Raw genomic sequence first — 23485 nt, forward strand, 5'->3', positions numbered from 1 at the left:
AGATATCGAGGAAGATTCAAGAGAATGAATAAGCGAAAGAGTATCACGGAGGAAAATCCAGTTTTGAATCTATTGCAAAATCAGGCTCAAAAGGGACCAGGGTCGATTAAATACTTTTTCGGAATCAATGAAGAGAGCACATAAAATTGACCCTCGAAATCGTACAACAACCGCCGCAAAAGTCGATCGAGTTCGATTGTGCCAGTTGAAGGGAGTCAAATGGATGCTCTGAACAGAATTGCCCGTCGCCGCTCACTAGTAAATCGTGTGTGTTTCCCACGCTCCTGCTTTCGTGTTCTTTGTAAATATTCATAAACAGTGCGCCGTATAAAGCAACTTACACCAGATTATCCGCTCGTGTGTATGTTTTGACCCAATCTTGTAGATAGATCCAGTGTGAGAGGCTTCTATTTACATGGTTTTCCCGTAGTCAAAGAAGAATCGTTATGCTGATCATTGAAATCATTTTTGATAGTGGACCATTATGCAAAAATCTGAAATTTTGCTTTTGACTTTCGAAAATCAACGGTAATTCGAAGAAGCAATTATAGAGCTAGATTTATCTTTAACTTTTATATTTCTTCACATGAGCATCTGCTAAAAACGCGCGTGAACTAACAGCTGTGGGAATGTTCTGAGTTCATTTGAATAGCAACCTTTGCCCCCTATTCCCGAATCTGACGTTAGGAAATGGGACAGATGAATGATGAGTACAAAGCCTCGCCGTTAGCACAAAATACTGAGGAATCGAGGCTCAAATCCAAACGGGATAATCCATTGCTATAATACTCTCTTTTCCAGAGTCTAATTGATTCTCGTTCGAACAATACGTTCACGGAATCAAAATGATACGCAAAGAAAATAGCAAAGAAAAAAACGTTAGAATAAAGGTGGAACGAGCCCGCCCAAAGAACTCAGCAATAGAGAGCTCAAATGAGAAGTCCGCCGAAAAAGATAGCCTAAGAATGGCAAGAAGAAGATCTACTTTGATTCAGTTTATCCAACAAAGATTCATGGGAAGCACAGGTTAGTCGTTTTTTTTGTGTTACGACCTTTACGGCCCTCAGTGTTTTATTCTCTGTACATTGAACGGTTAAATATAATAATACAAAGGGAGCTCTAGAACGCTCGCAAGTTCGGAATCATTGCTCTTTGAATTTCGCGTTGAAGGTTCTCCATCGCTTTTTGCGCTTTTGCTTGGTCGACATTTTTCTTCATCGTAAATGTAACGGTTTTACCGGCGTTGGAGGTCTAAACATGACTTTGTTATACGGACAAATGACGGTTTATTTTATAACTTACCGGATAAATGATGTTTCGGGCGCTTTGTTTGAGATAAGCGGCGTTAATTCTACTTGCTTTGATTTCTCTCTGGAGCGAGCTCATCTGCACTTGCATATCAGAAACCTGAAGGCATAGAATTAATAACACGCAATTTCAGATACAGTAGCCGCTGCGGCTCTTTTGATTAACTTTGGATTACCGGCCTTTCCGAGAAAGAAAAAGTATTTATCCCACTGAATTTATACCGAGTGCCTTTTTTAACGAAAACGCGAGTTGATGCACTTGGACATAAAAAATTAATACAGAAAAGCAGTTTGTTTGATTATCATACGGCGAATTTATTATTTTAATAACGTAAGAAAATATATTCATATACACGTAAATAATAAATTGAATGCATCATCGCCGATAGACTCGGTTTTGACCTCAGAATTTAATTGCCGTGACTTGTTCAATTACATAATTTGTATAAAATCATAACGCGTGAAAATTTTGAGGCGAGTTCAGTTTCTCAATAGTCAGTTTTGGGCTTCGTTAGAGTTTTAGGGCATTTCGAAAATTGATTTTCAACGAACCTGCTCATGGAGACCATTGTTCCTCGTTCTGAGCGTGGCGAGTTCCTTCTTCAGATCGAAGGGGCTTGGAGGGGTGATGTCGATCGCGGAGTCGGCAGAGCTCATCGAAATCGAGCTCTTGAGTTTGGTGAAGCTGTCGTCGCTCATGTTTTTCACCGTGGCGTTGGAATCGACGGTCGAAAAGCTCGCGTCGCTCAGCTTATCATCGTCCTCGTCAAAGTCGATGGACAAGTCGTTCGAGGTGAAGCTCGAATCGTATTTTGGAACTTGGCCGATTTCTCGCCAAAATCGTCGAAGTAGAATTCAGGCTCCAGATCCTTGATGCGTCTGAGTCCTAAAATAAATCAATCAATAAAAGCATAAGTAGCCAATTAATTTATCTCCCCACAACCCTCCTGATGACATGCCAACCATCTGTGGTTTTAACAGTCACAGGACGGGAGATCATAAATTTGCAAGGCTTCAAAGGGTGGTTTGGAGGGATTTCGCCTGCTTGTTCGATGAAAAATCATTATTTATGTGAAAATCTATTATATTAGAAGGCATTTCAACGACGTCGAGATAGAGCTTCGGGCCCAACCCTCAATTTAAATTTACCCCTCTTCAAAAAGGGTTTTTTCAAGTGTTTACTAAACCGCCCTAAAGGGGCCAGATCGGGCGTGACGTGAAAAAATGCGTGTTTTATCTTCCTCCCGCAACTCGGCACGATAAGGGGCCTCTTCCAAAGGGGCTGGTTAGGTAATGTTTGGGAGCATTTCCCAAAAAATGCGCGCCAGTCTTTGATCGCTCCAGCGGAAGTTCCCTGACACCTGCTCTTTTCACAAGCGTTTTCAAATGTTCCGATTGTTTCTTTGAAACAAACTCGATTTGAAATTGGTTAACTTTGCGCATAAATCAAAGGCGCTCGGAGTGAAATGCTTGCCAAAAATGGTTGTAAAAGCTTCCGAAGCTGTTTACACCGGGCAATATGTAGCTACTCGTGCCATTTCAGTTGCAAATTTACAGAAAATTAGCTGCACGAGAGCGTATTTGCTTCTTAAAAATGGGTTACTCGAATTGATGATTATCTGCTCCAAATCTGGACACTTTCGTTGACCTCCTAAAGTCAGCTGGATGCGATTTATGAGCCCTTCCAAATTCAAAATGCGCATTTACAATTATGCAATTCAGGTCACACAGTCCCACGTGGGTGCGAAATTTACCAGTGCTTTTTGACAAACTAAAATCACCCGCAAAAGTGACCCGCTGGGTAGATTATGCTTGAATAGTCGTCTCGGTTTTATACCGGATTTCATGGAGATTACTGATACAAGGCGTATTTATCTGTGAGCATTCTCCCGTCAGAATTTTGAAAATAGACATTTTGTGACGCGTGAGCGGACTCGACTAAAGTGCTTGAAAACAAAGGAAATGGGATTAGGGCAACACTGGTCAGTCTTAAGGGAATGGCTTCGATACCTCCTTAATTATTAATTTAATGGATTAACTTTATTGTCCTAAACGGTTGAAGTACCGTAAGAAGGATAGTTTCAGTTGAAATTATTGAAGAGGCCCTTGTCTTAATTTTTCTTTGGGGTTTGTTCAATTTAGAGGAGGAAAACAAAATATCTCCTTGTAAACTTATCGCGCAGATGGCAAGGGCGCTCCAAAAACGGACTAATCCGAGATTTGTCCTTAGCGGCTTATCACTCGTAAATTTAAAATCCCCAATAAATTTTACCTGATTCAGCGTTTCTCAAAAGCGTATCCAGCATACAGTCGATTTCTACCATTCTGACGAGTTGTTCTTCGCGGGAGTTTTCTGCCAGGATACTGGCTGGTCGATCTCGCATATTTTCTTGTTTCTGATCTCTTTGCCAAAAGGTGAATTGGGCTCTTGAGTTTTTCGGTCTGCAAGCTCTTTTGGAAAAATAGGGCTACGTCCGATTTATGCTTGGCTAAAGGCTCTTTCCGCCAAACTGCGGCTTGGCGGACGCGACGGGCACTTCGGAGATGGCGCGCGAGGGTTAAGGCGCGCTCCTCGCTCTCTTTGCACCGCCGCGCCGCAATTTTGCGCGGATACTTTTCGTCGCTTTGATCTCAACATGGCCTTCGTAAAATTATGCATGGCCTCTTGCGATGTACATTCACACCCGCCGACTAATTCGTGGAAATTGGGTTAGACCAAGGTGTCCAAGACCGACAAAGAGCGGCGTTTGAAAATTTTATGATAGAAAATCTTTGTGGCGATAATTTGGGTTCAAGGTGATTTTCGCCAACCAATTTGCATATTTTTGACATTATGAAACCAGAAAAAGGGGCTTAGATAATATGGGGTTGAGATGACGTCTCGCATTTTCGAAAATGTCTCACCAAAAACATCTTCACGATTCATTTTCTCTTCAATGAAATTTTATGCCGCGTCCTCTATTCAGTACTTTTATAACCGACCGGCTTCTTCGAACCCCATCAAATGAAGCCGAGCATTTATCGACCTTGTACTGTGTCTTTTTTTGAGGAGTCGTTAAAATTGTTAAAGTTTTTGACGAGCTGACCATTCATATTATCAGTGATTAGAGTCGCACCTACAAGTGCGACCACTCAAATTATATTCCAAAAATCGCCAGCCCGGAACATGACTGCTTTTAAAAAGCGAACACTTTTACATAAAAAGAGCATTTCAATTCAATAATTACCAGCAAATTGAAGTCTCCAATCATTCTTTTTCCCGTTACTAGAGGTCTATTTTGGAGTAAAATGCAAATTTCAAGGGGTTTATAAAAAGATTATTGCCCTTGCGGAAAGAGCACCGTTTTTTCATGCATCCGGTTTTACGGCTGTCCCTTTTTTCCTAAACAAGGTCAAGTGAGCACTCGCGACCTTTACGGATAAATGATGCGGAAGTAGGCCGCCGAGAAAAATTTGTAAGCGTGGTACTAGGTCAACTTTTCTACGAATAGAACATATTTTTAGAAAGCTGGCTTTACTCAATTTCACAGGGAAAATCGCCCGTGCGAGAAATTTCTCCGGATCACTGAGTTTTACAGATTCGAGTTCAAAATTTTGTGCTGCTAAAAATAATTTCAGTTTCTTTCAACGCTTATTTCGATTACTTATAGCTGCATCTAAAAGTCCACGTGACAGACTCGTGAGGAGTAGCTCATAAAAGACATCTGGATTAATTTCACTTTCGTGTATCCAGAAAAAGCCCAAGGGAGAAATTTTATGATTGCCTATCACGTCGATATTAGCTCCAATTTTGCACTTTGGCGATATTTATCGACCACTTGCCACGGGCGATCGCTATCCGATTCTTCTTGACCTTTTCCAAAAATTTCAAACTTCGCCTTTTTCATGCATCCGGTTTATGGCTTTATGGCCTTAGAAAGAAGCGTGAGCTCAAATCTCAATGTTTGGACGAAAAAAATTATTCTCCTGTCAAACCTTTCGTGCAGTTTAGTTCCACAGGTGGCGTAATCCTTTATTGTTCCCATTGTTTTGCGCAAACAAATTTCGACAGAAAGTTTGTGAGTCTTAGGAGGGCTAAGCCTGTAAACATTTGGTCGGATGGGAATTTTGCTAACCAACGATAACATAATAATTGGAGAGCATAAAACTTCCTCTTTAAAAAGATGAGCAAACACCAAAAACCGTTTGATCCACAGATTCGAGTACTCACTGCATGTTTATTTATAAATCAATCAATTGCTGGTAATCACGTGATGGAACTCCAACTCAAAGGCGCTACCGCGACTAAACTACCCTCTCCATCCAGTGTTTGAAAAAACCCGCCCGCCAACCCCGCGGGGGCCGCGGGCGGGGGCCACGGGCGCCCGCGCCCCCCGTACCCGCAAGAAATCTCGGATTTGGCCCCCGCGCCCGCCCGCGCCCGCAGAAAATTTTTGATCTGGCCCCCGCGCCCTCCCGCGCCCGTGGAATTTTTTTTCGCGCCCGCGGGCGCCCGGGGCTCACCATATACTGAATAAAGCTAATTGAGAATGTTGGGCTTTCACCTAAAAAACTTTGCGTAAAATTAATGAGCCCCATTCCTTGATTATCAATAAAGAGATCCCCCCGCTTTGGCCGTCTTTGACTAGAAATTCAGCCGATTCGGATAATGAATCTAGACGTACAATAGCAGTTCTTTAAAACAGAGAAATCAACCTTTCTCATTGCATTCTAAGCAATCGAGAGACCCCTAATTTGTAAATTATCGGGCCGTCTCAGCCCCGTTCCTTGATTTTTGATTTAGGGCTTGACGGCCCTTCGGGCCGTCTCAGCCCCGTTCCTTGATTTTTGATTTAAGGGGCTTGACGGCCCTTCGGGCCGTCTCAGCCCCGTTCCTTGATTTTTGATTTAAGGGCTTGACGGCCCTTCGGGCCGTCTCAGCCCCGTTCCTTGATTTTTGATTTAGGGGCTTGACGGCCCTTCGGGCCGTCTCAGCCCCGTTCCTTGATTTTTGATTTAAGGGGCTTGACGGCCCTTCGGGCCGTCTCAGCCCCGTTCCTTGATTTTTGATTTAAGGGCTTGACGGCCCTTCGGGCCGTCTCAGCCCCGTTCCTTGATTTTTGATTTAAGGGCTTGACGGCCCTTCGGGCCGTCTCAGCCCCGTTCCTTGATTTTTGATTTAAGGGCTTGACGGCCCTTCGGGCCGTCTCAGCCCCGTTCCTTGATTTTTGATTTAAGGGGCTTGACGGCCCTTCGGGCCGTCTCAGCCCCGTTCCTTGATTTTTGATTTAAGGGGCTTGACGGCCCTTCGGGCCGTCTCAGCCCCGTTCCTTGATTTTTGATTTAAGGGGCTTGACGGCCCTTCGGGCCGTCTCAGCCCCGTTCCTTGATTTTTGATTTAAGGGGCTTGACGGCCCTTCGGGCCGTCTCAGCCCCGTTCCTTGATTTTTGATTTAAGGGGTGACGGCCCTTCGGGCCGTCTCAGCCCCGTTCCTTGATTTTTGATTTAAGGGGCTTGACGGCCCTTCGGGCCGTCTCAGCCCCGTTCCTTGATTTTTGATTTAGGGGCTTGACGGCCCTTCGGGCCGTCTCAGCCCCGTTCCTTGATTTTTGATTTAAGGGCTTGACGGCCCTTCGGGCCGTCTCAGCCCCGTTCCTTGATTTTTGATTTAAGGGGCTTGACGGCCCTTCGGGCCGTCTCAGCCCCGTTCCTTGATTTTTGATTTAAGGGCTTGACGGCCCTTCGGGCCGTCTCAGCCCCGTTCCTTGATTTTTGATTTAAGGGGCTTGACGGCCCTTCGGGCCGTCTCAGCCCCGTTCCTTGATTTTTGATTTAAGGGGCTTGACGGCCCTTCGGGCCGTCTCAGCCCCGTTCCTTGATTTTTGATTTAAGGGGCTTGACGGCCCTTCGGGCCGTCTCAGCCCCGTTCCTTGATTTTTGATTTAGGGGCTTGACGGCCCTTCGGGCCGTCTCAGCCCCGTTCCTTGATTTTTGATTTAAGGGGCTTGACGGCCCTTCGGGCCGTCTCAGCCCCGTTCCTTGATTTTTGATTTAGGGCTTGACGGCCCTTCGGGCCGTCTCAGCCCCGTTCCTTGATTTTTGATTTAAGGGGCTTGACGGCCCTTCGGGCCGTCTCAGCCCCGTTCCTTGATTTTTGATTTAAGGGGCTTGACGGCCCTTCGGGCCGTCTCAGCCCCGTTCCTTGATTTTTGATTTAAGGGCTTGACGGCCCTTCGGGCCGTCTCAGCCCCGTTCCTTGATTTTTGATTTAAGGGGCTTGACGGCCCTTCGGGCCGTCTCAGCCCCGTTCCTTGATTTTTTGATTTAGGGGCTTGACGGCCCTTCGGGCCGTCTCAGCCCCGTTCCTTGATTTTTGATTTAAGGGCTTGACGGCCCTTCGGGCCGTCTCAGCCCCGTTCCTTGATTTTTGATTTAAGGGCTTGACGGCCCTTCGGGCCGTCTCAGCCCCGTTCCTTGATTTTTGATTTAAGGGCTTGACGGCCCTTCGGGCCGTCTCAGCCCCGTTCCTTGATTTTTGATTTAAGGGCTTGACGGCCCTTCGGGCCGTCTCAGCCCCGTTCCTTGATTTTTGATTTAAGGGGCTTGACGGCCCTTCGGGCCGTCTCAGCCCCGTTCCTTGATTTTTGATTTAAGGGCTTGACGGCCCTTCGGGCCGTCTCAGCCCCGTTCCTTGATTTTTGATTTAAGGGGCTTGACGGCCCTTCGGGCCGTCTCAGCCCCGTTCCTTGATTTTTGATTTAAGGGGCTTGACGGCCCTTCGGGCCGTCTCAGCCCCGTTCCTTGATTTTTTGATTTAAGGGGCTTGACATAGGCTTGGAACATTGATTTGATCAATCTCAGTTCTGTCCCCAACCCCACCCACACCCATTGTTTTAAAAAGTCAAATTATCTTAGTTTTTAGCTTAATTATGGTTTTTTTTAGATTTATTCTTCTTTAATTTGCAGATTAATATCCCTCGAACCCGCGGGGCCTGCGGGCGCGAGGGTAACGGGCGCCCCCTGCCCCCCGGGCGCCCGCGGGCGCGATTTTTCGCGCGGCCCCCGCCCGCGCCCCCCCGCACCCGCGCAAAATTTCGGAATCGGCCCCCGCGCTCGCCCGCAACCGCGCAAAATTTTGGGATCGGCCCCCGCGCCCGCCCGCGCCCGCAGAAAATTTTGAAATCGGCCCCGGCGCCCGCCCGCGCCCGCGGAAAATGTTGCGGGTTTTCAAACACTGTCTCCATCACCAGCAGTACAAATCCGTTGCCAAATAATCGCTTCTTTGAAGTCCCCTTTCTGGGTCAAAAATATCGTCTTCATTGCGCTGACCCCAAAATTTGACACATTTGACCTTTTACGCAAACTGAAAACGCGCAATTTCTAATTGAAATTTCCAGCTTGCCAAACGAGCCAGAAAGAAGGGATTAGGCTTCAGAAGATTAAACGCCAGCTCAATCAAACAAGAGTCTTTATTTTATTTTCCCATCGGAGCTCAAAGCAAACCGAATCAAAAGAACGGCTTAGTACAGTTGAGTTGTCTCTTTAGTGTAAGCCATTAATATGATGAGTTAAACGGCTGTTGAGCACTTATCACATCTCAGGGTAAGGCCGCAAAGGTCTTTTAATAAGAAAGTTGACTTACCGCAGAGCGGATGCACTAGAAACCCATTAGCATAGAAGAAACGTTCTTTATGAGCTGGAGCGGCAGATCATGGGAGTCGCGAAAAAGTGTAAGCAGTAAATACTGTATTTTAAGATAAAAAGCTTATTTCTTGATGATTTTCCATTTCTTTTCAAATAGAACAGAAGCTCAAAAAATAATAATTCTGAGTATAACCGATAATTTATTGTATTACAGAGAGGAGTCACGTGCTTCGAGGATGTGGTTCTATAAGTCGTGGCATTAAGAACACTAAAAGGCCCTAAACAACTCAGCCTCTTCATTTACAGAAATGATGAGATCTGCTTATCACTTCTGCCGTCATCCCTTGACGAGCTGTAACTCCAGTGCGCAGAGTGAAAAACTAGGTTTTATTTTTTCAACGAGCACTTGATTGATACGAGTACAGATTTTGATCAAAAAAAAAGGCTGACGATGGACACATCGATGGACCCAGAGGGTAATGTGATGAAAGCATGGCCAGTTGTCGATCCCTCTTTTTCGCTTATCTGGCGAGGATTCATTCAAAGTCGCTTTACTTCCGTCAAAATTTTTCAAAAGAAAAAAATTCTGAAAAAGTAGAGAATGGTAGAATTCACTCATTCAGAAGCAGGGTTGAAAATAGAAGGCCTAGAGCCATCAGAAACATTGCTCAGATTCAAGCTCAAAAAACGAAGGAGTATGATATTGAATTCATTTTTTATCAAATCTAACTTTTAATTCTAGCTTCCGATATTGAAGACAGAAAGAATGACATCTCAAAGAGCAATGGAAAAGGAGGAAACCCTCTGGTAAGTGCTTTACCCAAGATGATGGTATTAAAGTAATTGTAGTTAATTCTCCTTCTGGTGTGCGTCATCCTCACCTGGGGTTTTGCTGCGACTCTGGTTTTCGATTTGGTCGACTACAAAGCGCTCATCGGTAAGTCAAACGAGAACCGGTTATAAAACGGGCGGCGCTGGAATAATAAATGTGTAGACAAGGGAAAGAACATAGGAAGTGAGATCCAAGAGGAAGACATAAAAACGCCGTCGGTGCGCTCTATCCCTTTCAATACGAAATCGTGCGACACCCGATTAGATCACTCGGCCAGGGACTGATAAACATTGATGATTATATCACCGAGGCCCTAAGTCCGAGAAAGGGTAAGATAACCCAAAAAACCAACAGGGTTCAAGTGGCAATTTCAGATCCGTATCAGTTGACTGATAGCAGAAAACCAGTGCCATCTTGTGGGGTGGTAAAAAGGGTCAAAAGGAGAGCAAGTAAGACGGATTTTTGTGTGCAGAGTTCTTCATAAAATTCTTAAAATTTGGTTTTGGAAGGGTTCTCCTGTGTGTCTTTGTGTGTTTGAATTTTCATAGTTTCTTCTCTCTTTATCAAAATAAAATTAGGTTGGGCCGATGAAGTCACTCAAGAAGAAGCTGTTCCGCAAAAACGTAAGTACCAAAAGACTTTTAAAATGATCAGCTACTCACCTTTGTCTTTCATAACAGGTGTGAAAGCGAACAAAACGATTGAGTTTAAAAAGTATCCGAAGCTCTGAGCGAACTCTTTGTTTCAACTGTATATCTGTACATTTTCATTTACAAATTGATCAAGCTATCTGCCTGTTATGAGACATCTGTAGTATGTAAACGCCTTCTTTGATTTTCTAACAGAGTGGATAGTTTGCTCTCTTTGAGATTTATTCTAAAAATACACTACCTCTTCTCTGTTCTCTCTCATTTCTTTCTTATTCGAATAGAATCTTCCGTCGCTTCTTCTATCTCTCCAGTTTCCTCCTTGACTCCATCTTCTCCTACTCAAATCTATCCAGAGACCAAGATTAATGGAGTTTTACTGGAATCCAAAAATGATGATAAACCCGCGGAAGTTGTCGAGGAAACAAACATCAAAAACGTTTCCGAAGTCTCAATCCTAAACATGGATATCGACGAGCACCCGGATGGCGTTACTGGCGACCTGCCAGGATCCGGAAATATTGACGACCCAACTGATCAGCTTGGTCTGACGAAATCGACTCCTACCGGTTCCCAACGAGCGAAAAATCGAAGAGAGGTATCGGCTCGTAAACCTTCACCTGTTGCGAAGGCCGGAGCTTACGTCGGCGCTTTGCCAATTAACCCGTCAGTGCGAGCGCAGGTTAAATCAACGGAGAAAATAGGCAACGTCAGAAGAGGCACTTTGGAAGTTTCAATTGGAAATTTCAGAATCATAAATCCTAAAGCACCCACTCAAGCTGCTGAGCAGGCATTATCCGTCTTTCGCCAGACGCTGGATAGTCATTATGCCAACACCCACAAGCACTTACTGTATATGGGGCCAGCTGATACAGATAAAGTATGCCAAGCTCATTTGCCTTCCTACTTCGCCATTGAAAACATTATCCTGAACAAATATGCGGTCGCTTTAAAGTCCCGAAAAGTCAATGATGAAGGAATCCTCAAAGAGGGCGACCCCGATGAGCGTAACATTCTCAGAGGACACCCCACTGCGCCCTTGGAATTCGCCAATCGAGCGGCGAGTCCCCACAGCGATCTTGAAAGCGACGCCGTAAGCTCCACTTACGAATCTTCTCAAGGCTCGTCTGTCAGACGACCGGCCGTCGAGCTGACCTCGATAGACAAAAATCCGATTTTGATCAAGACTGATCCGTTGCCTATCGCAGAAATGCACGAGGCAAACAAGAAGGCGACTTTGAATTTATCGCCGATAAATCGACCCGACGCACTTCAGAAAAGTGTCGACTTATCAAAGGAATTGGGCACCATGCCCGATGAGTACATAAAGATAACACTGGAAAATCCTGTAAGGAAGCAGCCAGTTGATGAAGTGGAATTAATCCAAAGGAAATGAGTTGTGAACCGACAGCAAAAAAATCTGAAAAGAAAGATGTGAAAACTCTCAAAAAGCAAATACAAAGCACTGGATTTAGGTCTTTCAAACTTTGAGCGGAAGCAGTATCAGGAGGAGTTCAAGCCATACAAAGATAAACCGACTATTGTACGTCTAGTTTATCTTCGGTTTTAATATTGTATATTGTGAATTGGCAATGAACTGTGGAGGACAGGTGGAGGAAGTGAGAAAATCCGTCCGCCGGATTGCAGTTAGCTTGATGGCGTCGAATAGAAGAGTGAACAAATCGCCAGCGGATGTTTCGGATCCAGTTAAACAGAAGGATTATCAAAGACAGGAAGCTGAAAAGAAAGAAATCCAATCTACCATAAAAACAACTCGAAGAGTGCCGAATTTCAGGAAAATTTCGAGTTACTTTTAGAGCATTAATTTTCAATAAGAGCAATTCAAATCTTTGAAAGAAAACTCGAGCGAACATGCCCAGATGCTCAAGCGCTTCAGTTTCATCGCCGACGTTTTGTGCCTATTGAAGATGTCGATCAAGTGCCTGCCGAGCAAATCGAGAAAGTGGGTGACGCTCAAGCCGTCTCCTCTTCAACAGAAGAAGTCAAACAAGATGAAATTCAACAACAAATCGCCAAAATCCGCGACGCTAAGGCAAAACAATGGACGGAATACATAAAATCGGTGAAAACCACTTTCGGACTTTCGAAATCAGACGTGAAGGAAGATTCCTCTATGTCTGCCAAAATTTCGGAAGTGAATCGAAAGCACGGAAATTTGACTTGGCTGAGCCGGAACTATTTGTCGGAAAAATACTGCAACTTCACCAAGTTTCTTGGTCAGCTGCAAGCTGCCGGAGCTGCGTCTCACACAAACAGCGTCGATAAGACCCGTGGCAATAAACAAAGTCAAGCAAAGTCGAACAAATTTTGGACACAACTCGAGAAGGAAGTCAAAACAGTTTCAAAAGTTACCATCAACATCCTTGTTCAAAATGATGAGCTTCATGAGGTCCTCTTCAAGGCATTTTTTATTTTCACGTTGCTACTCAATTTACTACTGTTTCTTGTTTGGAGAACAATAAAATACATTTGGTTTTAAAATTTGATCAAATTATAAGTTATGATTCGTCTTAAAAATTTACTGAATTCTATTCCTCACAGAAAGTTTAGCCATTGAAAAATATCCGATTCTCGGCGACATCCGGCCGGAAAAGAACTCACTGAGGCTCAAAATCGAGACTCATGCAAAGTCCGCCTCTGAATACATCTTCGAAGTTCGCCGGAAACGCGTGCTCAACAACGGCCATATAATCGGCCGTGCAACCGGTCCAAGCACAGAAGATACGTTCGAGGTTCCAGTTCCAACTGGAATATGGCTTGAAGAGGATTATGAAGTTTTAGTGCGCACTGATTTGTTTCCTTCTTCGGAGGTATACGATGTCCGGCCAGAAATCATTCCCGAAGTTCTTTGGAAAGAAAGTGATGACTTCTTTTCCACTCTTGGCGCGAAGAGACTAATAACTGTGGATGAGCGAAAAGGGCACAAAGATTACTTGGAGTCAACAAAATCGCTGAAAACTCTAATCGAGGGATACCCAGGCGTTGCTTATGTTAAGTATTTGTATGGCGAAGCAATGAACAAACGAGCAGAACACTTGAGAAGCAATGATGTACTACAGGAGGCAGTTAAAGTACTACAGGAAGTCGCAAATGATGAAAATGCTCTCCCAGATGTCAGGTAGAGAAGTTAATTTCACAAAAAGAGTAGACTTAATCTTTCTTCATAGAAATAAAGCAGCCGAATTAGCGGCTGATCGCCTTCGCTTTCTTGGCAAACGCGGTGGCGCTTTGAGAATGGGAAGACTGCTTGTTGAATCCAATCCTACCCGTAATTTCAAGCATTTAAAAGACGTTGGTGTCACGTGCCTGATAATTGGGAAAAACGAAGAAGCTGAGGGCTATTTCCGAAGAGCTGTCGAGCAGGATCCCACAGATGGATTCGCCCTCGTACATTTGGGATTCGCGCTCAAGATGCAAAATAAATACGAAGAATGCCTGGCGCCCTTTGAAGATGGTGTGAAATCTCAAGAGCCTGGAACGGAAGAGTCAAAGTTTCGATACCACTGGGGCGATGCTCTCATGCGGCTAGGCCGAAAGCCCGAAGCCGATCAAATGTTTCAGGAAGCGGCCGAAGCCGGTGTGTTTTTGTCAAAATTCCAACGTTCGACATACAACATTGACCGGCTCACTGGAAGACCATATTGGGAAAAGTCACAATTAGATAAGACTCTCCAAGGTTACTGGACAAGGCTGGAGAAAAAATGGGAAATGATGAGAGATGAAGCGCTTGCGTTGATGGACGAAAACCACAATTTTCCAAATTTTGAAAAGGAAGCGGAAGGACTTCAAAAAGAAGGAGACTGGAGGCAATTCACTCTTTGGCAACAAGGAAGAAAACAAGAAAGAGAGTGCAAACTTACACCGAAAACATGCGCTCTTATTCAGGACATGAAAGAAGCTACGGGATGTAGAAGGGGTCAAATAAAATTCAGGTAAATCGTATCAGATTTACCCGACTCTAGTCCCTTTTTTAGTGTCATGAAAGAGGGTACCACTGTTTGGCCCCATACAGGTCCAACCAACTGCCGTCTACGCTTGCATCTCGGCCTTCGAGTGCCCGATGACTATGAAAAATTGAGTATCACTGTCGCTGGTAATCGAATTTCAAAATAATCAATCGCTAAAATTATTTCAGACCAAAAGCGACATTGGGAAAACGGAAAAGCATTCGTATTTGACGATTCCTTCGAACACTCAGTGGAACACAAAGGAAGCTCTTACAGATTAGTTCTGATTTTCGACTTCTGGCATCCAGAGATGACTGAGCAAGAAAAACGTACTGTGACTGCAATTTGATTTTTAGGATTCTTTTAGATTTAAATTATATTTTATTTAATAACAGCATAGATAAACACTTCATACAATAAGAAGGTGCAATAAATGACAAGAATTGAAGTTTCACTCGCATTTAAATGCTTTATTTGAATAATTTAAAATAAGTTAAACAGTCTATTTTTTCTTAGAACTTTCGTTGGCAAGTTTTTGTTGGTATTTAGCAGCTAATTCTTCTATAACATCGTCTCGAGCGAGATCGTAATGAGAAAAGTCCATTGAAAATTCACCCTTTCCTTCGGTGCATCCTCTCAAACCAGCGGTAAAGCCGAACATGTCGTTTAGGGGAACTTGGCAGTAGACCGTTTTATACTGAGAGAACATTCTATTTCTAAACAAAAATAAGGCGATTACCTGATTGTCGAGCTCGAATTCTTGAATATCAGCATGTTTTTCGTACAAATACTTATTGACTCGATCGTCGAACTCTTGCGGATAAACAACTTCAACGTTCATAATTGGCTCAATTACAGCTTTGTTCGCTCTGTTCAAAATCTGCTCGGCACAGCCCTGGCCGCAAAGTTGGAATGAAATTTCAGAAGAATCAACCCTAGAAGAGAGGGTTATGACTATCTTTCGGATAAATAGCGAACCTGTGTTCAGCTCCATCGACAATGTCAATTTCAACTCCAACAACGGGTTCTCCAATTTGAGGTCCGGCGGCGAAAACCTCCTCCATGCCAGTGATAAGTGGCTTAACATAGCCTCTTGATAAGTTTGTTCCAGTTAGTCTGTCGTTGAATATATTTTCGGTGTTCGACTAAAAGTATTCTCAATGTATGCGAATTTGTCCAGAGCATACCTTGGCGTTGATATTAGCTTTACCAATTGCTCGACCATATTGACCACGTCCGCCGGACTGTCTCTTGTGTTGATAGTCAAAGTGGACCACTCCAGGTAAAATCGTTTCACGGAAAGCGACCTAGAATAAAATAATACACAGACAAAAAATTTCAGTCGTTACCTTCGGCTGACCGAGCTCAACAGGGCAGTCATATTCACGTTCCATTCGCTGCGCATAAATCTCAAGATGGAGCTCGCCCATTCCAGTCATGTGATACTCGCCAGATTCTTGGTCAAACACCCATGTGAAGGAAGGATCTTCGTTAGAGAAGCGGACCAGAGCTTTGAGGAAATTCTGAGTCGCTTTCTTATTCGTCGGCTAATTCAAAGTTTGATTGTTCTGTAATGGTCTTAGAGATTACCTTGATTGACATCGAGACGACGCCCTTCGGTACATGAATACTTTCCATCGACAAGTGTTTCAGATCATTAACTGTAAAAGTATCTCCACTAGCGCAATCGACTCCAAAAGTTGCAAAAATATCTCCAGCAAAAACTTCGTTCACATCAATCATGTCCGAAGCGTGCATTTTCACCAATCTTGAGATTTTCACTGGCTTCCCGGTTCTCGTATTCACTAGTGTTTGTCCTTTTTTCATGTATCCTTGGTACATTCTCATGTAAGTCAGCTGTCCAAATTTGGACTTTTCGAGTTTGAATGCCAGCATTACGGGAGGATGAGCTTTTGAGCGTTCAGGAGACATTAATAGAGCTTCTGCTTCTTCTTCAGATCCTTCTGGCACTGCCTGGTTCGCAAAATTGTCGACTTGATCTGGCTGGGGGAGAAAACGAACACAGGCGTCGAGAAGAAGCTGCACACCTTTGTTCTTCAAAGCAGATCCCATGAGAATCGGCTGGAAAGTTCTCGCAACAGTGCATCTTCTGACCGCGTCGTAGATTTGTTCATTAGTTGGAACCTCTTCCATTAAAAACAACTCTCCGATCTCATCGTCTACATCGGCCAAGCATCCTACTAACTCCTCGAATTTCTCCTGTCTCAATTCAGCAAATTCTTCCGGTACAGGCGCGCGTTTGATATTTTCACCATTGTCACCATGGAAATAAACGACTTCATTTTCGACGATATCAATCAAGCCTTCGAATTCTTTTTCCAGGCCAATATTGTAATACATAAACGCAGTATTGATACCAAGCTTTCTTCTCATTTGATTGATACATTTTTCAGGATTTGCACCCGTTCTGTCCAATTTATTGATAAAGACAACAAACGGGACATTATAACGTTTCATTTGGCGAAAAACTGTTAGAGTCTGAGATTGAACACCGCCAGAAGCACACACAATCAAGGCGGCACCATCTTTATCGAGGTTGTAGGACAAAGAACGCATGAGAAAGAATTCAATGTGGGAGTCAATAAAAGTCAGTGATGACATTTGTCCTTTCAGAATCTGCAACTTGTTGGTTAGAAATGAGAAGCCTCGTCAATTTGGAAACTACCTACTCGACTTTAGTCTAGTTCAAGGTGACAGTATGGTACTGTAAGACAGTAGCAATGTCTATTACGTTCTTATTAGCAACCCTTCCTAGGACACGGAGAGATCGCTCGACTTCAACGGTGAAATCAACGTGACCGGGTGTGTCAATGATATTAATGTCTGTTCCTTTCCAGTTTACAAACGTAGCCGCAGATTGAATCGTAATTCCTCTTTGTCTTTCGAGCTCCATCGAGTCCATCACGGCGCCGACGCCATCCTTGCCTCTTACTTCGTGCATTTCATCGATTCGCCCAGTGTAATAAAGAATTCTTTCTGTGACAGTCGTCTTTCCGGAGTCGATGTGCGCCGAGATTCCAATATTTCTCAGCTTTTCGAGCTGTGCTTGACTCTCTGCATTGTAACGAAGAAAAAGAGCTCGATACGCATTAAACCCTCTCCTCAACATTCTTTAAATATTTCTCGTTAAAAAGGTCATACTCATCTATCAACTTTTTTCTTTATTTTTTTGGCTTTTTAGGAGCAGGTCATTTGCATTCGGTGAAACATGATAATCAAGTACAGGTTTATGACAGCCTTTCTTAGCGGCGATTCCGGTTATTTTTCTATGCGGTTCATCAGTGTCTCTTCCGATTTTCAGTGTTCCCTGAAGTAAGTTAATATTCGATTCATAAACTCCAGTCACTGACCTTTATCAGTTCATGAACGGACAAGGCTATTTTCATATTGTACATTTTGTTCTCTACTTTCGTAGCCAAGAACTTAGACTGCTCTTCTCCGTCTACCCACTTCAAGTTTTCATACTCGCAATCAATGAGCACGAGGCCATATGGGTTCGCATACTTATATGAGGGCCGTCTTGGGAACTTTTCGACGTCAAGAAGCTCAGTGACAAGCGATGGTTTCTCAAGCCTATTTCCAATCAATGCTTTAAAAAAGATTTACAGGAATTATTCTTGCGCGCTGTTATTTACCTAGTATCGTCATAGTCAGCCGGATCTGATGATATAGAAATCCACTTGATTTGATAGAAAAAACGCACATCGATGGAAAATTAGGAACATCTTCGATGTCAGCTGCAAAACAGATTCGTTTTGTATCTTGCCGTTCAAGCTGTGCTTGAGAAAAATTTCTAAAATCGTATTCCCCGACGAGATATGACGCTGCTTCTTTCATAAGTGAAATATCCAATCCACTTTGTTCAGGTCTTCAAAGTATTTTAAGTCTTTTAAGTTTATTCATATTCTGATAAATTGTATATACTTTCAGATACGTTTCAAGACCAGTTCCTCGAATCAAAGATATATTTATAGTGACGCGATTTGCAGCTGAAGCGTGCAGAGAAATCTGACGGAACGGGCGCCCATGAGGTAATCCAAATATCGTCCGGCAATTGACGATTAATGATTGCTACGAAGTTTCTTTCTCCAGAAGTGACGTTGTTTTTTATCTCCTCTTCGCTCAGCCGAGAGTTGACGAAGAGCGAAATTACGTTATTCACAGCGTGGACGCCCTTTCGAGGTTGTTTTCAAAAAGTGATGCTAGAGAAAATTAAGGGTTGGAATGTTTCTAGATAAGTTGTTGTTGAGAGGACTCAAGTCGAAAGCTCGTCAGTCTATCGACGTTAAAAAGTCCGAAAACCCGCGTTATGAGGTAAGAAATATTGGCTTCGCTTGATTCTAACGATGATTTTTAGGAAACCGAGGATTTATTTCCTCAATCTTTTTGCTCCCAAGCAAAAAAGGAGCAGACGCGGTAACAAAGAATGCAAAAGCATTGGAGAAAACTATCAAATGATGTCAATAAACATCAATTGCATATTTTTAATTGAGTATTTTGTGTGTTTTATTGCAGGTTCAGCTAGCTTAGACTCTTCTTGAGACAGTGATCCGTGTGTAGTTGTGTAGATTGTCGTTTTAGCCGTGATTTTCCGATTAAACCTTTCCTTGTCCGTTCGACCTCCAGCAATATACTCCGCAGTTCCTATATCATCCACAATTTTCGTTCTCAGCATCGCGTCAAAAACTACGTCTTCTATTGTCACCTTTCCAGCCGGGACTGGTGACCTCTGCAGGCCATTGTACTTCGTGCCATCGTAAGAGAATCGAAATGCAACCTTGCGCTTGCGAAAGACAGACGGTCCATCGTCTTCCTTCTCGCTTTTTGAATCCGTTTCTTCTTCTTGGGTGGCTGTTCCTCGTCGTTCTGGAGACCAGACTGCGCCAGCTTGACCTTCATCTGACTTTTCGTCTGGTTGCCAGAAGCATTTAACCGGCATCAATTGCGGATCTGAATCAACCCATTCCTGATCTGATCCGACAGTTGCGCATTCTTCTTCATCATCTTTTCTAGCCTTGAACGCAATTCCTCCTTCTCCATGCCATTATCATTCATTCTAAGAACCAAAAGATAAAAATTGCCTTCGAAATGGAATTTCCGAAAATTAATAATTCATAAATTAAATCAGCGTTTCACGAGGATTTTTTTAAGATTCCAAGAAACGTTCCATAACCGAGACGCATCGATACAGGATGATCTACTCCTAAGAAATGAGCTGCAGATTCTGTCTCGTGGAGAACGAAGGAGACTCGATCGTCAACTCGCAACTTTTTTCCATATCGAGCTTGTTGAACTTCTTGTCGGGCGACACTGCAGAATGCGTCAAACTATCAAATTTTATTCTTCAAAAAATTTATCTAGGGTCGACAAACCTTTCCTCCATAATCAAGCCAAACTGCAGGATCTGGTTCATCACGAATAGCGGTTATTCGTGCTGCTAATTTTACATCCTAAATCTTGTTTTTAATTTTTCATAATTCGTTCCTACCTTTCCGGATCCTAGTAAATTAAAAGGAGAGTGAGGAAAATACTCTTCGAATGTTTTAAAATCTTCGGGCTTAACATCTGTATATTCAATGGGAACGTCGCGGATTTTCATCGGACTTTGAGTGGTGGTTACTTCTGTTTTTGATTCTTGAGAAGCTTGATTCTTGCTCGTGCAAAGCCTGTAGCTGTGACTGTATAAACGGGATCGAGGGGAAACGATGCGAGACAACATTACTTCAGATTTCTAGAGGCAGATACGATTTATTGGAATGAAAGAAGCTGTTTCAAAACATTGTTTTACTCCGTTCAGAATAATTGGTCGAATTAATTGGGTACAGAAAACGAGAAAAGTACTGAAGAAAGTTTGAAGAATTGATGCATGGGGCGCCGAGAACAGAAAGATTCTAGTGCTGAGATGAAATTGAACGACGCTCGTCCTCGTCTGGGTCGCCCATCGGCCCTGGTCCTGTCGTTTGAAGGCGGACTGATTCTTGCCCCTGAAGATAAGAGATGAGACGAGGATATCTAGGGTTCAACAAACTTGATCTTGTGATACGATATCAGTTAATTCTCCTCCTGGCGAAGGAAACTGGGCAACACGTGGTCTTGTATTGTTCGTTCCATTTTCAACTCCTAGCGGAGAGTCGATCGACTCCGAGCTTTGACTCCTACATGCATATTTAGATGGCTGACGAAACTTGTGCCGATTTTACCTTTGAATGATTGTTGGCTGCTCTTCTGTCACCGATGGTAGATCGATTGACGCGTTGTCTTGATCCTGGATTCGCCGGCGCCGTGCTCGTCGACTGAACAATGTTGAGTTCAAAGGCAGAACTTGAGTGATTTACAATCAACTCTCAGCAATAATGTGGTGCATTATTGAGACATGCGATAGCAATAAATAGTAACATATTAGATTCAAGTTGAATAAATTGGATAAGTGCCGGTAAAATTGAATAAAACTTAATCTGGAACTTCCAAATTGGAAGTACAATTAAAATCAGAGAACTATTCCTAGCACTGCTAGGCTAGCAGCATAAAAATAATCTTTGATATAATATTATCCAGGAATAACTCCTGATTGAAGAGAACATAGTCTCCAGGAGAAATGGAAAACATAATATATTTAAAACTTCCTTTGTTCAGATTTTACCTCTCTCTTCGGAGCCCGTTTCTTGTTAGTCTCCACGGCCTTGATCTTGATGGACGTTGAGCAGTTGATTCGTAACCCATCGCAGCGTCGTACGTCGGTGGTGCCTCTCGAACTTGAAATGAAAAATTAATAATAGATAAGCAGTTCCAAGTTACCTTGGAGAATATTAGCCAAGTGCTGGAGGCTTCTGCGCGCACGTGAGCAGGATGAAAGCGACTGGACGTACAGTAATCTCCGAGTACAGCCAAGGGCAATTACAAAGAGCGCACAGCAACCAAGCGATCCGATTATAGCCGCAGTAAGAACTAAATTGTAGTGTTAGCAGAGGCCAATTGAATTAGCGTCAACTACTGACCTTGTCTTTCATCTGCCAGAGGGCAGGAAAGCTCGTCCGAGCCATCACTGCAGTCAGGATATCCGTCGCAAAGCCGATCTTCAGCGATGCAATATGGTCCAAGAGTCGAATTAGTCTCCACGCAGAGAAATGCCCCATGACGGCAAACTGTACACTAAATGTTCGTTTTAACGATTAACTTGTCCCTTCTTATTGAATGAAATACAAGCAGTCGCTTTACCTCTGTTTCATCGATGCTTTGCTGTACTTCTTTTGGCATGGGACAGTCATTGATTCCATCGCATAGTTCAGCAATTGGGAGAGACTTGATTTCCTGTGAAATTCGTGGGCTAAACTAGGGCTCAATCAAAGTCAACGCTTTTGAAAGTATAAATTACTTTGTCTTATTAAGATTTATCAGACATTTGACAGACGTATCTCAAGGATGTCCGTGCCCAAAAGATTTGGGCACAGGCTCTCTAATTTCATATAATTGACATGTCATTCAAGTCTAAAATTCGTAGAGTGTTTCAGCCTTTAGACAGCTTTTAGACGATGCCTCTCGAAATAAATCATCATCAGAACGGGGCTTATCTTGTGTTTTCTGCCGAATTTCGGTTTTGAGTTTCGAAATCCGGGGAAGAAGGAAGTCCTCGAATGAGTGTAGCGAAATAAGTGCATTTTTATGAATGGGTTAGCTCATCCGCAGAGGTAAGAATTAAAGCGACATGAATCTAGACCTACCAGTAAACGAGTTGTTCGCCTCTATCGTCGCATTCCCACTCGTCCTCGCCGTTTGGACAGTTCCAGCTGCCGTCGCATCGCTCATCCAGATCGTAGCAGTGTCCGTTCGAATGGCAGCACAGCTCACAATCGTCGTTGCACGATTCGTAAGAGGATTGTATTTTCACAGTGAAATTAAGTTGCTTCTTATCTATAAGGCCGAAGGTTTTGGAGGAGTAAATGGCGAATTCGGGACCAGCAGACTTGTTGAATTGGAATGATCTGAATGTTTATATTCAAAGCTGATTTTTTCTAAGCAGGAACTTCTCACAGGAAATTGCATTTCCAAGGAGAAGGCCTTGTTTTGCACGAAAACTTGAACAGTTGACATTTTGGAAATATTTTAGTAGATAAGTTGGATGTTATTGGATGAAATATTTAGACTTACTTTGTCTTTAGCTCTGCTAATGAGACGACGAGCTTATCAAACATGAAATGAATGTCGTTTGCACTTTCGTGCAAGTTGGTAATTGTCAAGTTGTAGTTGGCGAACGGAAGTAGAAACTCGAGAACGAGCCCGATCTCTGACAGTTGGTCGTCGCAATCGCTGGAAAAATTATTTTAATCGATAGAAACGGAGGATGTTCTTACCTGAGAAATTCTGCTGATTCAAAAATGAGACACTCGCTAACTTTTGGGGCATTTCTGTCACCGTTGATATCGTCATTGCACTGGAGAAACGATTGTTTCTAAAAGACATAAATATTACATTTGTAAATTCGAAAATGGACACTCTTAAACATATGTTCTAGCGTAAGTTTTGCCCTAAAGTATGAAAGTACGGGCATTACAGTTAATCCTCTGCTGTCTAAATAACGCTTTTAGGTCAACTACTATTTTGGTATAATGAGAATTTCTGATAAAAATGGTATTGGTGACTCTAAAATTCCGAGAATTTTCAAAATCAATCTAAATGATCACTTCCGGTGGCGTTGATGAGGAAAACATTTTCGCACGCACAGTCAGTACTCGTAGCCACTATTCATACCTTGCAAACTTCGCCACACGACTTTCTTGCTCTTCCCAGCGTCACATCGCAGGTATAACTTCCAGAAGCGAGAGAAGCATTGAAGAAAGCCAGCAAAAGGCTAAACATCGAATCCCGATTTCGATGTAAAGATAGTTTCGAGAATTAATTCTTTGTTACTATCATCAACAATCTGAAAGAAAGAGTACTTGAAATAGGTTGTGAAATAGCAAAATAGAAGTTGTTGTGTTCGATAACTTTTGAGGAAAAAATGTATCTTTACTAGAAACTACTCTTGAATAACATTATTAACCCCAAAAGGAAACATAACTGTAGAATATACGGTGTAGGTGCAAGTCGAA

At 43.2% G+C, this 23485-nt stretch overlaps 5 protein-coding genes across 6 annotated transcripts; 1 reads left to right on the top strand and 4 right to left on the bottom strand.

Annotated features, from left to right (window-relative positions):
* Positions 1–821: 821 nt before the first annotated feature.
* On the top strand, positions 822–14821 carry LOC145703002 (aspartyl/asparaginyl beta-hydroxylase-like). The gene is made up of 8 exons (XM_081780305.1): positions 822–1026; positions 9674–9738; positions 9781–9868; positions 10342–10386; positions 12982–13549; positions 13599–14363; positions 14406–14524; positions 14567–14821. Exons 1-8 carry the CDS (start codon positions 846–848, stop codon positions 14725–14727), a joined length of 1992 nt encoding a protein of 663 aa, XP_081636431.1. The 5' UTR covers positions 822–845; the 3' UTR covers positions 14728–14821.
* Positions 1055–3795, bottom strand: LOC145703009 (uncharacterized). Of its 2 annotated transcripts, XM_081780312.1 has the most exons (4): positions 3580–3795; positions 1860–2193; positions 1303–1407; positions 1055–1251 (listed from the first exon to the last, which is right to left on the bottom strand). In XM_081780312.1, the coding sequence occupies exons 2-4, from the start codon at positions 2004–2006 to the stop codon at positions 1120–1122; spliced, it is 384 nt and encodes a 127-aa protein (XP_081636438.1). In that variant the 5' UTR covers positions 2007–2193; positions 3580–3795; the 3' UTR covers positions 1055–1119. The 2 variants fall into 2 exon arrangements, with proteins under 2 accessions (XP_081636438.1, XP_081636439.1); XM_081780313.1 differs by lacking the exon at positions 3580–3795 and having other exon boundaries at positions 1860–2290.
* LOC145703004 (elongation factor G, mitochondrial-like) lies at positions 14822–17015 on the bottom strand. Its single transcript, XM_081780306.1, has 6 exons — positions 15969–17015; positions 15728–15925; positions 15566–15685; positions 15357–15523; positions 15118–15313; positions 14822–15075 (listed from the first exon to the last, which is right to left on the bottom strand). The coding sequence occupies exons 1-6, from the start codon at positions 16998–17000 to the stop codon at positions 14881–14883; spliced, it is 1908 nt and encodes a 635-aa protein (XP_081636432.1). The 5' UTR covers positions 17001–17015; the 3' UTR covers positions 14822–14880.
* Positions 17016–17532: 517 nt separating this feature from the next.
* On the bottom strand, positions 17533–20137 carry LOC145701933 (uncharacterized). The gene is made up of 8 exons (XM_081779145.1): positions 19888–20137; positions 19772–19849; positions 18878–19726; positions 18813–18846; positions 18347–18573; positions 18035–18267; positions 17750–17988; positions 17533–17706 (listed from the first exon to the last, which is right to left on the bottom strand). The coding sequence occupies exons 3-8, from the start codon at positions 19336–19338 to the stop codon at positions 17548–17550; spliced, it is 1353 nt and encodes a 450-aa protein (XP_081635271.1). The 5' UTR covers positions 19339–19726; positions 19772–19849; positions 19888–20137; the 3' UTR covers positions 17533–17547.
* Positions 20138–20146: 9 nt separating this feature from the next.
* Positions 20147–23350, bottom strand: LOC145703006 (uncharacterized). The gene is made up of 11 exons (XM_081780308.1): positions 23145–23350; positions 22748–22845; positions 22545–22703; positions 22118–22378; positions 21615–21723; positions 21395–21548; positions 21195–21344; positions 21040–21151; positions 20600–20692; positions 20428–20554; positions 20147–20383 (listed from the first exon to the last, which is right to left on the bottom strand). The coding sequence occupies exons 1-11, from the start codon at positions 23250–23252 to the stop codon at positions 20291–20293; spliced, it is 1464 nt and encodes a 487-aa protein (XP_081636434.1). The 5' UTR covers positions 23253–23350; the 3' UTR covers positions 20147–20290.
* Positions 23351–23485: the final 135 nt, after the last annotated feature.

The sequence above is a fragment of the Oikopleura dioica genome, chromosome PAR, assembly GCF_907165135.1.
Source record: "Oikopleura dioica chromosome PAR, OKI2018_I68_1.0, whole genome shotgun sequence".
NCBI classification, from domain to species: domain Eukaryota; kingdom Metazoa; phylum Chordata; class Appendicularia; order Copelata; family Oikopleuridae; genus Oikopleura; species Oikopleura dioica.